At 35.3% G+C, this 15,175-nt stretch overlaps 1 protein-coding gene across 13 annotated transcripts in view; it reads left to right on the top strand.

Moving 5' to 3' along the window:
- The window catches only part of ECT2 (epithelial cell transforming 2), a 64,153-nt gene that overhangs the window by 27,361 nt on the left and 21,617 nt on the right, over positions 1 to 15,175 (top strand). For all 13 annotated transcript variants that reach the window (XM_087440017.1, XM_087440018.1, XM_087440016.1 and 10 more), the window contains 4 exons: positions 4,392 to 4,460; positions 5,584 to 5,694; positions 6,629 to 6,725; positions 9,716 to 9,797. In XM_087440017.1, coding sequence (XP_087296143.1) covers positions 4,392 to 4,460; positions 5,584 to 5,694; positions 6,629 to 6,725; positions 9,716 to 9,797 — 359 coding nt within the window. The remainder of the gene's footprint in view (positions 1 to 4,391; positions 4,461 to 5,583; positions 5,695 to 6,628; positions 6,726 to 9,715; positions 9,798 to 15,175) is intronic.

The raw sequence follows: 15,175 nt of genomic DNA, 5'->3' as shown, positions 1-15,175 counted from the left end.
GTATGGAACTATGATGGAACAAAAGAGAAAGGGAGGGATTGGAGGGAGTGCTTTTTCTTTCTGTGTTTATCCTTTGTTAAATTAGGGTAAGTCTCAAGGTACCTTGTACTTGTTTCAGGAACAGATGTATCCTGGGTAATCTGCTAATTTGGAGTATTGTGTGGTGAGCTAGGTAAAAGAGAAACCCATCTTATATAAAAGTAGAGGGTAACAATACAGAAGAAATCTTTAACAAGGAAGAAAAGAAGAAAGTAGCTTAGCTTTCTTACTCCCATCTGTTTATCACTTCCTCTGCTTTTCTAACAGGCTTTGGGAGCTATGCTCTATGTCTTAGAACTATAGAGTTCTACTTTCTTATGGCCAGGCGGTAAAGTTGGGAGAATCCTATGGAGATTTCCTGATGTGTTATGGACAAGGAGAAGGAGACAGGTTTCAGCGTCAGTCTTGAATTGGATCAACCATTTTCCAACAGAAACGTTGTAAGAAATGGTGACACTATAAATAATACTCTTGGGGGCTCTTCTGCCAATCTGACTCCCCATTTCTAATGGATAGGAACTGTGGTATAGATGAAGTGGAATGACATGGAATCTGGAGTCAGACAAACCTGAGTGTGAATACTGGTTCACAACTCAGTGATTTGATGCAAATTACTTAATCTCTCTAAGCCTTAGTTCCTTTGTTACTTAGTTCTTGAGCTAACAGTTGATTAATGCAGAAATGTTTATTTAATCAACAAGCATTAGGAATTAAAGATTAACCAGAAACAGAGTAAACTATTTTTCAGAGTGCCTAGAGATTTTTGCTTTCTGATAGCGATGTTCTTATATGAGTATATAAAGCCATCCTGTAGTTTTTTACACTTTAAAAACATACCACTAGATTACATTGCCAGAGTTCTAAGTTTTTTCTCTTTTGCATCAGTTTTCCAAATATCCCCCCTACTTTATGTTAAATACATAGGAAAATATAGTTAATAATACTTTATTGAGCACTACTATTTGTTAGGGATTCTTTTAAGTGTTTTACAAGTATTAACTAATTTAATCCTTTATGAGATAGGAATCATTACTGTCCTAATTGTTTAGAATAGGAAATTGAGGCACTTAGAGGTTAAGTAACTTACCCAAGGGCACAGAACTAACAAGCCCTAGAGCCCATATTTAAAATTAAGCTAGTCAGTGCTAGAATTCACTACATTATATTGCCTCAAGGTTTATCTTATTTTTAATCTTTTTCTTTCTATTGTTTCTTTCAAGTGCAATTTTAAATAATTAAATCTTATTTCTTGACTTGTGAGCTGTTAAAGTATTCTTGCTTTGAGTTCACTTATATGCTATCAGAAGTAATTTTTTCCCCTTTTAAACTTTTTTGAGTCTGCTGGTATAGCAGTGATTCTTATATGGTCTCAGGATCCTTTTTCATTTTTAAAAATTATTGAGGAACTTTGTTTATGTGGGTTTTACCTATTGGTATTAACTGTATTTGAAATTAAAATTTAAAAGTATTTTTTAGGATGCATCAATTTTTTAACAGCTTTATTGAGGTATATTTTACATGTCTTTAAATTTACCTATTCGAGATATATGATTCAATGATTTTAATAACTTTACCAAGCAATGCAGCTATCTCCATTAATCCGTTTTGGAACATTTTCTCCTCCCACGATAAGATCTTTCATGCCTATTTATAGTTAATCCTCATTCTTAGCTGAGGCAACCACTAATCTACTTTCTGTCTCTATGAATTTGCCTATTCTGGACATTTCATATAAATGCAAATGTACAGTATGCGGCGGTGTTATGTCTAGCTGCTTTCACTTAGCGTATTTTTGAATTTCATCTATGATGTAGCATGTTAGTGGTTTGTTCCTTTGTAGCCAGATAATAGTCCATTGTATGGGTATGCCATATTTCTTTATCCATTCACCATTGATGGAAATTTAGGTTCTTCACGTTTTTGGCTATTATGAATAATGCTGCTATGACCATTGTGTGCAAATCTCTGTGTGGGCATGGTTTCATTTGTTTAGTAGATACTTAGGAGAGTAGAATTGCTGGGTGATATTGGTAGTCTTATATTTGAAATTTTTTGAGAAACTGCCAGGCTTTTACATCATTTTACATTTTTCCCAGTAATGTATGAGTGTTCAAATTTCCACACATTTTCGCCAATACTTTTTTTTTTTCTTAAATAGCCATTCTAGGATGTGAAGTACATCTCATTGTGGTTTTGATTTGCATTTCCCTCATGATTAATGACATTGAGTATCTTTTCACATGTTTGTTAGCCATTTGTACATTATCTTTGGTGAAATGTGTGCTTAGATCTGTTGTCCATTTTTTTGATTGGGTTGTCTTATTGAGTTGTAAAGGTTCTCTATAAATTCTGGATTCAAGTCCTTTATCAGCTATGTGTTTTGCAAATATTTTCTTCCAGTCTGTTCTTGCTTGTCTTTTCTCTCTTTTTTGGCGAGGAAGATTTGCCCCAAGCTAATATCTCTTGCCAATCTTCCTCTTTTTTTTATTTTTTGATTGAGGACGATTAGACCTGAGCTAACATCTGTGCCAGTCTTCCTCTGTTTTTTTATGTGTGTCGCTGCCACAGCATGGCTGATGAGTGGTTTTGGTCCGTGCCTGGGATCTGAACCTGCGAACCCGGGCTGCCAAAGTGGAGCATGACGAACTCAACCACTACACTATGGGGCCAGCCCCCTGTCATTTCATGTTTTTAATGGTGCGTTTTGAAGTATAAAAGTTTTAAATTTTGATGAAGTCCAGTTTATCCATTTCTTGTTTTATCTACTGTGCTTTTGGAGTCATATCTAAGAAATTTGTGCCTAACCCAAGATTTTGAAGATTTTCTCTTGTTTTCTTCTAAAAGTTGTATTTGTTTTATCTCTTACAGTTAGGTCTATAATCTATTCTGAGTTAATTTTTGGGCAATTATTGGGTGAATATCCAATTTAAAAAATATTTATTAATACATTTGTTTTATTTATTTATTTTTTTTGTGAGGAAGATCAGCCCTGAGCTAACATCTGATACCAATCCTCCTCTTCTTGCTGAGGAAGACTGGCCCTGAGCCAACATCTGTGCCCATCTTCCTCTACTTTCTATGGGACACCACCACAGCACGGCTCCACAAGCAGTGTCTCAGTGCACGCCTGGGATCCGAACCGGCGAACCCCGGGCTGCTGCAGCGGAGGGTGCACACTTAACCGCTTGCGCCACCGGGCCGGCCCCTATTAATACATTTAAAGTCATAATAACTCATTATGGTAACATAAATAACATATTCTTCATGAAAAATAACTAATTTCCAAAACAGAAATAGTGAGAAGGGTGGTGTTTTATGTTTTCTCTGTCTGGCTTAATAGAAGACTCTTTCTCATATCTGCTTCTTAATTCAGTCTGTTGCAGTATCACATACCACGTAGCCTCTAGCAAACTCTATTGTATACTTGTGAGAGAATTAGAGTGGAAAGGACAAATAACACCTTAGTATTGTAATGAAAATAGTTTTAATCTCATGGATCCCACTAAAACATTATGCTGGGGGGGGTCTACTGATGATACTTTGAGAACCTCTGGTATAAAAGCTTATTGAATAATTTCTACTTCAAAGTCACTTGTTGAATTTCAATTAGGGCATATCATTTCTTGGCATGTCATTTTATCGTCTGATTTGTGTTTTATTATCTTCTAGAGCTTTTAAAGGTCATCTAAATTTTTACAAATATGTAGTATTTTAGGACGATGATTGAGAAATTTTATAGACCAGAGATTAGCAAACTGTGGTTGATGGACCAAATCTAACCGGTTTTGGATTTTGGTAAAGTTTTGCTTGTTTTTATAAAGAAAGCTTTATTGAAACACAGTCACACTCCATTGTTTATGTATTGTCTATGGCTGTTTCCACTCTACAAGGACAGAGTTGAGTACTTGTGACAGAAACCATATGACCTGCAAGCCTTAAAATATTTACTATCTGGCCCTTTAAGTAAAGTTTGCTGACCTCTATTATAAATTACAGTTTCTAATGGCTGATGTTAAATAAGATGCTTTAGCAGCAGGATGGAAAGTAGTTTTTTATAATAAATAACACCAATCAGCTTTATAGTTAATTACAAAAGATATTGAACTATCACATCATGTTGGGAAGTTAGTCTTATTGACTTGACACTTTGTATTTTCTTAATCGTTTTTCAAAGGATGTTTTCTTCATAGTCAAAAAGTTAATTCCTTATTGAGAAAGAATGTATTAATTGTTTTGCATTTCAAATTTAAGGTACTTTCTAAAGTGCTTCTTTCATATGAATATCTTGAAAATATTAAAAGATTTTGAATTGTCAAGTTCAGTTTTAAGTGTTTTAATTTGTGCTCTTTCAGGATGATCTTGAAGACCTTATTGTTAATTGGGATGAGAGCAAAAGCATTGGTGACATCTTTCTTAAATATGTAAGTATTTTATTTCTTTTTTAAGTTTTCTGGTTAAAATATCATTTGATCAAGGACTGACAGGGAATGAAAGTTACCTGTTTAAATGTGAGAGCATTTAAAACTTTGACGTTGTGTCTGTAAAATATATTGTTAAGTTTTTTGTCTTCTGAAACATACTTTCTATATACAATTGAACACTTTCTTGATAGCTCAAGATCATCAATAGGAATACTACTATATAGCTATAATTGTTTTACTATATATCAAATTATTTGCCCTTCATAAATGGCCACAGATTAATGATTTTTCTGAAATTTTCTATAATCGAGTTTTTATTTTTCTTTCTTTACTTGATAGCATTTTTTGCTGTTTTGTGTCTGCTCTGCATAAAACCTTCTAATGAACTGCTTCTTTAGGATAAGAAGCATTTAGCTTAAGTTTATCAAATAAAGTTAATTCCTTTTGAATGAGGTGCTGTGAATAGGATTTATAAATTTCTTTCAGTCTCTTTGAATGCATTGTATAAATTTCAGTGCCTTGCGTTCTGATGCTTTTGTTTTCTGAGGCCTCCTTCTAACTTCCATCCTTACCATATAATCTCTTAAATGTGTTTTCTGCTTGGTTGAGAATTCCAAATATGCAAATTATTTTCACATATCTTTTTGATATCTATTAGTCTCCTTTATTAACCAAGACATTTTTCCTTTTTTTGTTTGTATTTTTGGGTGGTATAATTGATCTTTTAATGGTGGTTTGGATCCTTCAATAAATAATAGTATGCTTTTGGGTTTTGTGTAGATCAACTCTAATTACTATATTCTGAACTTATAGAAGTTTTTAAACTTTGTCATGTTTATATCAATACAATAAGCTATAATATACTTTTGTTTCTTTCTGGGTCTTTGTTTGCTTTTCGGGTTTTAGGCTATATGTACCAATTGATGCGTTTTGTTTAACAATTAACTCATTAGTGAGAAGTTTATAAAATAAATTTCTCTGTTTAACTTGAGAAAAAACTTACTTTAAACTTTTCTTTTGCATCTAATATGTCAGATTGTGACTATTGATTATTTGACTAAGTTTCATTGTCTAAGGGTGACATGCATTACAAATTAATGTTGTGTTTTTTTCTTTTTCCTAGTCAAAAGATTTGGTAAAAACCTATCCTCCCTTTGTAAACTTCTTTGAAATGAGCAAGGAAACAATTATTAAATGTGAAAAACAGAAACCAAGATTTCATGCTTTTCTGAAGGTAGTGTACATTTCTTTCAAATAAAAATCTGAGAATAACTTCTGACAGAGTTTATTAAAATCATACTTTTGGTAAAAATGTATCCATGTAAGAATACCTTAGTGTTATTTATTAACTTTAGGTGTACCAGAGAGTGGCAGTGATGTTTAGCTTGAGAAGATTTGACATGTTAGGTAGCAGGGTCCAAGAGGCATCTGAGTGAATGAGAATGTTGTATGTGGTTATTTTTTTTTCAAAAAGTTATACGTGATTTAGTGCTCAAACACCTAAAATTTTCCAGGGAGATTTTGTTTTGCCTTTAATGATTTTTTTCTCTTACCAGTGCCTTACTTTGTTTATCCAATGATATCAGCATAATTAATTTTTTGTGTGTGTGTGTGTGGAAGACCAGCCCTGAGCTAACATCCGATGTCAATCCTCCTCCTTTTTTTGCTGAGGAAGACTGGCCCTGGGCTAAAATCCATGCCCATCTTCCTGTACTTTATACCGGACGCCGCCACAGCATGGCTTAACAAGAGGTGCGTCGGTGCACGCCCGGGATCTGAAGTGGCAAACCCCAGGCTGCCGCAGCCGAGTGTGCGCACTTAACCACTTGCGCCACCGGGCAGGCCCCAGCGTAATTAATATTTTAAAACTGTTTTTTTCTTGTGAATGCTGTAGACTTAAGAGAAACTTAAGATGGAATATTTGGAAGTGTGTAGAGGAACTCACTTTCTGTTTAAGATGTTAACCCTTGGCTGGCCAGGAGGTCATTTGAGGGCCTGGAAGATTATTCAACCACAGTAATCTGCCAGCTCCCACCCCACCACTTCACCCCACCACTTCTCTTGGTTTTAACAGGACACTAATGAGAAAGTGTAATCTAATAAATGTAGGGTGTCTAATCTTTACAGAAAACTTTTTTTTGGTTGTTTAATAAATTAATTCCTTTCAGATAAACCAAGCTAAACCAGAATGTGGACGGCAAAGCCTTGTTGAACTTCTCATCCGACCAGTACAGAGGTTACCCAGTGTTGCGTTACTTTTAAATGGTACTTGTCTGATTTGTTTTCAGACTATTTTGGATGTTTTTATGGAATTGTTTTGTTCTAAAAAAATTGAAATCCTTCTCATTTTCATAGTTTTCTTAGATTTCACCATTAAAGTTTATGTCTTATTTACATAGAAAATATCTTTATGGATAATCTTAATAGTTCACTGGTGCTGTAAAAATTCAGTCTGGCCTAAAATGCTTTATTTGTTCTGATATCAATTATATTGATTAGTACTGTACTTTTTGTCTCTCTGCTAAAGTCTTTCATTTTGTGGTGTGTCACTAATTCAAAATCAGTTTACATCCATGTAAACAAAATTCATCCACAAAATCATGAGAGATAATTCATATGTCTCAAGTTATTTGGTCCTTTTCTGAATCTTAGTAAAGTTCTGTATACTTGGTCTTATGTTTACTTTTTTCACCCTTAGACTGTGCAGAACACTCTTGAGACATGCATCCATGTATTCTAGAACTTAAACTACATATGAGATCAATGGAAGGGAATTTTATAGCAGAAAATAAGTTTTTATGAATAAATTTTGCCTGTGGTGAAAGAAAAGCATGTATATGATTTTTACATTTAGCTGACTAAAGTACTGAATATTTTTAGAACATTGTAATTTAGTTTTCATACTTAAATTTAAAAAATAATATGAAAACTGACAAACAGGAATAAGTTTGTAATAAAGCATTTGATCCCCAAATCTTTTTTAAAAATTTTTTTATTTTTTTGTGAGGAAGATTAGCCCTGAGCTAACATCTGTTGCCAATCCTCCTCTTTTTTTTGCTGAGGAAGACTGGCCCTGGGTTAATATCCGTGCCCATCTTCCTCTACTTTATATGGGACGCCGCCACAGCATGGGCTTGATAAGTGGTGCGTCGGTCTGTGCCTGGGATTTGAACCCACAAACCACAGGCCACTGGAGTTTAGCACATGGACTTAACCGCTATGCTACTGGGCTGGCCTGTGATCCCCAAATCTTAACTACTGTAGTATGTATAGCAGACAAGGCTAATTTTGTGACTGGTTAATCTTTTTTTCTTTAAAATCTTTTGGTTAACATATGAGTTATAGTAGTAACTTAAAAAATTGATAATTTTTGTTCTCTCTAGGGTTATCTAATGGAATTTAGAATTACTAGCTTATAAAATGATTTCCCCAGTCTTTAATAGATATCCCATTTTATAGACTATAGGGAGAATATAGGAACAAGCCAACTGTTAACTTTACCAAGCAGTGTATTTTTTTTGCTTATTTATCTTCATTATTGTTTTATTAAGTACTTGTTGAAATCCATCAAATGTGTCATGACTAAAATGCACATGATTTCTAAGCCTTTCTCCTATCATTCCACTTAAAAGATTAGGTGGGCTTGGTACTAGGGAACCATTAGGTGGAACGTGGCATAGGGAACATTATAAACAACTTGCATAAGAATTTATGAGTCAAAGTGTAAGCACCTCATGAACCTGTAAACTAAACAAACCTTCTCTAAAGGACACCGAATGCTCTCTCTGATGGAGCCATGAGCCCCAATATGAAATATAACACACATAATGATTTCTCAGCTAATTGAGGATCGTGTGTTTTCATTTAGCACTATGGAGAGAGTTTGAGGAATCGAGGAGTTCCCAAACTTTACTAGAAAGGAATTGAGATAGCAGTGTAAGAAAATCTGTGTTACATATTCTGAAAATTTAGTCAATAAAAAAAGGTGGAAACTTGGGCTGGCCACAGTGGCCTGGTGGTTAGGTTTGGTGTGCTCCGCTTTGGTGGGTTGGGTTCAGTTCCTGGGTGTGGACCTACACCAGTCGTCTGTCAGTGGCTCTGCTGTGGCAGTGGCTTGCATGCAAGGAGAGGAGGATTGGCACCGGGTGTTAGCTCAGGGTGAATCTTCCTCAGCGAAAAAGAGGAAGATTGGCAACAGATGTTAGCTCAGTGTGAATCTTCCTCAGCAAAAAGAAAAAAGTTTGGAAACCTTAACAAATGTATAAGAAAGGAGCTCTTAGGAGAACATTGTGTAAAACTTTTTTTTTTAAAGTAAAGGTTATGGGGTCGGCCCGGTGGCACAAGCAGTTAAGTGTGTGCGCGCTCCGCTGCAGCGGGCTGGGGTTCGCCAGTTCAGATCCCGGGCACGCACTGATGCACCGCTTGTCAAGCCATGCTGTGGCGGCGTCCCATATAAAGTGGAGGAAGATGGGCACGGATGTTAGCCCAGGGCCAGTCTTCCTCAGCGAAAAAAAGAGGATTGGCAGATGTTAGCACAGGGCTGATCTTCCTCACACACACAAAAAAATAATAAAGTAAAGGTTAGATATTATCTAAAAATTAATCAGCCTATATCTATCAAAATGGATAGCATTTTTTTTATTGTTGAGGAAGATTCTCCCTGAGCTAACATCTGTTGCCAATCTTCCTCTTTTTTTGCTTGCGGAAGATTCACCCTGAGCTAGCATCTGTGCCAGTATTCCTATATTTTGTATGTGGGTTGCTGCCGCAGCATGGCTGGTAAGTGGCATAGGTCTGTGCTTGGGATCCGAACCTGCAAACCCAGGCTGCCGAAGCGGAGCGTGCCAAACTTGACCACTACACCATGGGGCTGGCCCCAGCATTTTTTTTTTTTTTTTTTTGTGAGGAAGATCAGCCCTGAGCTAACATCCATGCTAATCCTCCTCTTTTTGCTGAGGAAGAGTGGCTCTGAGCTAACATCTATTGCCAGTCCTCCTCCTTTCTTTCCCCAAAGCCCCAGTACATAGTTGTGTGTCATAATTGCACATCCTTCTAGTTGCTGTATGTGGGACGCGGCCTCAGCATGGCCGGAGAAGCAGTGTGTCGGTGCGCGCCCAGGATCCGAACCCGGGCCGTCAGTAGCGGAGCGTGCGCACTTTACTGCTAAGCCACCGGGCTGGCCCCCCCAGCATTTTGAAGTCTTGGAAAACCAGTGAACTTTTTTTAATTGTGGAGCAAACATTTTATCATTACAGATCTTAAGAAGCATACAGCTGAAGAGAATCCTGACAAAAGCACTCTAGAAAAAGCTATTGGATCACTAAAGGAAGTAATGACGTAAGTGCATTGTTTAAATTTTTTATGTTCTTTAGATTTAGAATGGAATTAATAGAACAATTTGAGTCTTAAATGGAGAGAAAAATATCAGTAACAAATTTTTGTAAAATAGTATCTAAATTATTTTTCTAATAGTGTAGTTACACATTAAAATGATGAGAGAGAAGTATTATAAGAATACATTGATTAATCAAAAACATTTATTTCTGAAGATATTAAACTACTATGCACAGAAGTAACAATGGTCTGCAAATTTGAAAATGTTATAAATGTACTCATAATAGACATTTTCTTCACGTACCTCCAGTCATAGCTTGGTCTTGTCTTCATATAAACTACCCAAATGTAACTCAGGAATTTCACCATGGCGAGATAAAAAGACAAGGTTTATAATACTTGTTTGATTTTTACTTGTGACTTTCTTTCTTACCTTGAATTTTATGAAGTTAAATTGATGAGGTTGGTTGGAGGTGTATTAAAAGTATAAACTTCATAAATTGACTTGGGGAGCTTGATTGGTAACCTTAGGCTACTTGCTATAGGTCTTATTTGGAGACATAGCTCTGATCAGAAATGATCTTTTCTGACTATTATGATCGGAATTGAAAACTCTGTTGCTGTTAATTGTTTTGCTTCATGGAGGGTGAGCGCACTTCAACTCTTTGGACTTTACATATCAACATATTTAATAGATTTAATTAAATGATTTCTGAGATGCCATGGGGAGCTTCTATGTGAAATAGTTTCTTAAAATACTTGCAAAGGAGCTCTTAGAAGCTTTATTAACTCTAGACAGAGGGTTCAGTAGTAGAATAATGCTCAAATTAGCGAATACCAACTTCTGTTGCTGCTGAAAGGGTTATGCATGTTTTGTTTTTTGCTTATATTCGTCTTTTATATGTTCCTTAGCCAACCTTCATGCTTTCGATTTGTTTTGGAGCCAGAGAATAGTTTTTTTTCAACACTTCATGGTTTAACATATTCTGACACACATTATTTACCTTGATTCTTTCAACAAACTCTATGAAGTAGGCAGTCAGTTTTAACATATTTTCACAAAAGAGAAAAGCTTAGAGGTTACTTGCTCAGTTTACCTGTTTAGTGTATAGAAACTTTACCATTATTATTTTGATGGTAGTTTATGCTATTTGTTATTTGTGTTGAATTGTGATGCTGATTTATAAACCTTATAGAATTTGACCACATCTGAATTCTTGAATTCTTGAGATTCTTGCATGTTTAGCCTGGGGTTTAAATGGGTATTATGGTTTATTGAAACATAATTTGTCAGGTAAAGGAAATAATGAGACAGCACCAATTAACTAGTCCTTGCCGTTTAAGCAAACCTAAAAAACCTAAAATTGGATACTAACAACATTAGTTACACATGGCTTAACTTAAAAACATTAATTTGTTATAGATATATGCTTTAATAGTTTTAAGTATTTATTTAACAAACTATACATGTTTAAAATATAGTTTGATGATACGCTCCCATGCAACCATCACCACCATCAAGATAAGGAACATTTCCATCAGCTCCAAAAGTTTACTTATGCCCTTTGGTAATCCGTTTTCTTGCCTCTCCCTGCCCCGCCTGCCCATCCCAAGGCAACAAGTGCTCTTTTTATTTCTGTAATTTGCATTTTCTGGGATTTTATCTAAATGGAATCAGACAGTATACTATCTTTTGTCAGACTTTTTTAACTCAGCATAATCATTTTGAGATTAGTCCTTATTGTTGCTTATATCAATATTTCATTCCCTTTTATTGTTTTTCATTATATGGATATACTACAATTGATTTATCCATTCATGTGTTGGTGGACATTTTGGTTGTTTCCAGTTTCTAGTTATTACAAATAAAGCTGCTATGGACATTTGTGAACAAGTCTTTGTATGGACATATACTTTCATTTCTCTTGGGTAAATACATAGGAGTAGGAATGGCCGGGTCATATAGTACCTGTATGTATAACTTTTAAAAATATTGCCAAACTGTTTCCAAAGTGGTTGTACTATTTTACATTCCCACCAACAGTGTATGGTGAGTACCAGTGGCTCCATGTCCTTATCAACTTGCAGTATGGTTAGTCATTTTAATTTGTGAAATTCTAGGAGATGTGTAGTGATATCTCATTGTAGTTTTGACTTGCATTTTCCCTAATGACAAATGATGTTGAGCATTTTTCTGTGTGCTTATTTGCCATCCATATTCTTTGGTGATATCTATGTTCAAGTCTTTTGTCTACTTTTTTTTTTTTTTTATAATTTGGGTTATTTTCTTACTGTTGGGTTTTCAGAATTCTTTATATATTCTGGTTAACAGACTTTTGTCAGATATGTGATTTGCAAATATTTTCTTGTAGTCTGTGGTATGTTTTTTTAACAGTTTCTTTCAAAAAACAGGAGTTTTAGATTTTTATGAAGTCCAATTTATCAGTTTTTCTTGTGAATGGTATTTTTATAATTTTATTTAAGAAATCTTGGTCTAGCCCAACATCACAAAGATTTTCTCCTGTTTTCTTCAAGAAGCTTTGCAATGTTAGTTGTTAGGTAAAAATCATTTAGGTCTGTGATCCATTTTGAGTTAATTTTTGTATAAGGGGCAAGGTACAGATTGATGTTTTTTTGTGTGTGTGTGAGGAAGATCAGCGCTGTGCTAACATCTGCCAGTCCTCCTCTTTTTTTTTGCTGAGGAAGACTGACCCTGTGCTAACATCCATGCCCATCTTCCTCCACTTTATATGGGACGCCACCATAGCATGGCTTGCCAAGCGGTGTGTCAGTGCTTGCCCGGGATCCGAACTGGCAAACCCCAGGCTGCCACAGTGGAGCGCGCGCACTTAACCGCTTGCGCCACCAGGCCGTCCCCGATGTTCTTTTTTAATATGGAAATCTGTTGTAGCACTATTTGTTGAAAAGACCGTTCTTTCTCCACTGAATTTCTTCTGCACCTTTGTTGAAAATGAGCTGACCATAAATGTGAAGGTTTATTTCTGGGCTCTCAATTCTATTTCATACGTCTATGATTATGCTAGTACCGCACAGTCTTGATTACTGTGCTTTGTATACTAAGTTTTAAAATTGGAAAGTGTGAGTCCTCCAACTTTGTTCTTCCTTTTCAAGATTGTTTTGACTATTCTGGGTCCCTTGAATTTGCATATAGCTTTTTAGGATCAGCTTGTCAGTTTTAGGGGAGGAGAACAGTGGGGAATTTGATAGGGATTTTGTTGAATCTTTATTTCAATTTGGGGAGTATTGTCATCTTAACAATATTAAGGTTGTGATCTGTGAACATTTATTTCCATTTTTTAGTTCTTTAATTTCTTTCAATTATGTTTTGTAGTTTTCGGAGTATAAGTTTTACACTTCTTTTGTTAAATTTATTCCTATTTTATTGTTTTTGATGCTGTAGTAAATGGAATTGCTTTCTTAATTTCATTTTTGGATTGTTCACTGCTAGTATATAGAAAGACGGTAGAATTTTGTAGACTGATCTTGTGCTCTGCAGCCTTGCTGAACTTGTTTTAGTTCTAATAACTTTTTAGTGGATTGCTTAGAATTATCTGTAAACAAGATCATGTCGTCTGCAAATAGAGATAGTTTTACTTCTTCCTTGCCAATCTGGATGCCTTTTATTTCATTTTCTTGCCTAATTGCCCTGGCTAGCAGCTCCAGTACAATATTAAACAGAAGTGGTGAGAGCGCACATCTTGTCCTTGTCTTGTTCCTTTTAGGAGAAAAACGTTCAGTCTTTCACTACTAGGTATGGTGGTAGCTGTGGGATTTTTGTAGATTCCCTTTATTAGGCTGAGAAAGTCCTCATTTATTCCTAGTTGAGTTTTTTTATCATGAAAGGGTCTTGGATTTTGTCAGATGCTTTTTCAGCATCTACTGAGGTGGTTGTGTGGTGTTTGTCCTTTATTCTCTTGGTATGGTGTATTACATTGTTACATGTTAACTGAAGCTTGAGTTCTTGGGATATCATCTCACCAGGTCATGGTGTATAATCCTTTTCATATGTTGCTGGATTCAGTTTGCTAGTATTTTGTTAAGGATTTTGGTGTTTATATTCAAAGGGATATTGGTTGATAGTTTTCTTGTAATGCCTTTGTCTGGTATTGGTATCAGGCTACTACTGGTTTCATTGAAGAAGTTGGGAAATGTTTCTTCCTCTTCTATCTTTTGGAAGAATTTATGCAGAATTATTATTATTTTTTTTTAAAGATTTTATTTATTTATTTTTTCCCCCCCAAAGCCCCAGTAGATAGTTGTATGTCACAGCTGCACATCCTTCTAGTTGCTGTATGTGGGTCGCGGCCTCAGCATGGCTGGAGAAGCAGCGCGTCCGTGCGCGCCTGGGACCCGAACCCGGGCTGCCAGCAGCGGAGCGCGCGCACTTAACCGCTAAGCCACCGGGCCGGCCCTATGCAGAATTATTATTAATTCTTGAAGTGTTTGGTAGAATTCCTCAGTGAAGCCATTTGGACCCGGGGTTTTTATTCTAAGAAGTTTTAAAATTACTAATTGAATTTCTTGTTATAGATCTATTCAGATTTTGTTTCTTCTTGAGTTAGTTTCTGTAGTTTGTGTCTTTCTAGGAATTTGTCCAGAGCTATCTAAGCTATCTAATTTGTTGACATATAATTGTTCATAGTGTTTTCTTATAATCCTTTTTATTTCTGTAAGATTGGTAGTGATGTCCTATATTTTATTCCTAATTTTAGTAATTTGAGTTCTTTCCCTTTTTTTCTTGGTCAGCCTAGCTAAAGGTTTATCAGTTTTGTTGATGTTTTCAAAGAACCAACTTTTAGTTTTGTTGCTTTTTCCGTTATTTTTGTATTCTCTATTTCATTAATTGCTTTAGATTTAGTTTGCTCTTTTCCCCCCAGTGTTTTAGAGTGAAAGCTTAGGTTATTGATTTGAGATTATTTTGTTTTATTATATGCATTTGTAGCTATAAATTTCCTTAATGCACTGCTTTAGTTGTATCCCATAAATTTTTGGTATGTTGTGTTTTTATCTCAAAGTATTTTCTAATTTCTCTTGTGATTTCTTCTTGGCCCATTGGTTATTTAGGAGTGTGTTACTTAATTCCCACATATTTGTGAATTTCCAGAATTTCTTTTTGTTATTAATTTCTGATTTCACTCCATTTTTGTTGGAAAATATACTTTATATTATTTCAATCCTTTCAAACTTTTTAAGGCTTATTTTATGGCCTAATCTGGAGAATGTTGCATATACACTTGAGAAGAATGTATATTTTGCTTTTGTTGGGTGGAGTATTCCCATCATTTTTCTTTCAGCCTCTTTATGTCTTTGAACCTAAAATGTGTCTCTTATAAACAGTGTAGTAGACTATAGCTCACTTA

The sequence above is a fragment of the Ceratotherium simum genome, chromosome 15 (genome assembly GCF_057802395.1).
Source record: "Ceratotherium simum simum isolate JZ-2026a chromosome 15, ASM5780239v1, whole genome shotgun sequence".
Taxonomy (NCBI): domain Eukaryota; kingdom Metazoa; phylum Chordata; class Mammalia; order Perissodactyla; family Rhinocerotidae; genus Ceratotherium; species Ceratotherium simum.
The sequence above is the reverse complement of the archived record's forward strand: the minus strand, read 5'-3'. Positions and strand labels throughout refer to the sequence as shown.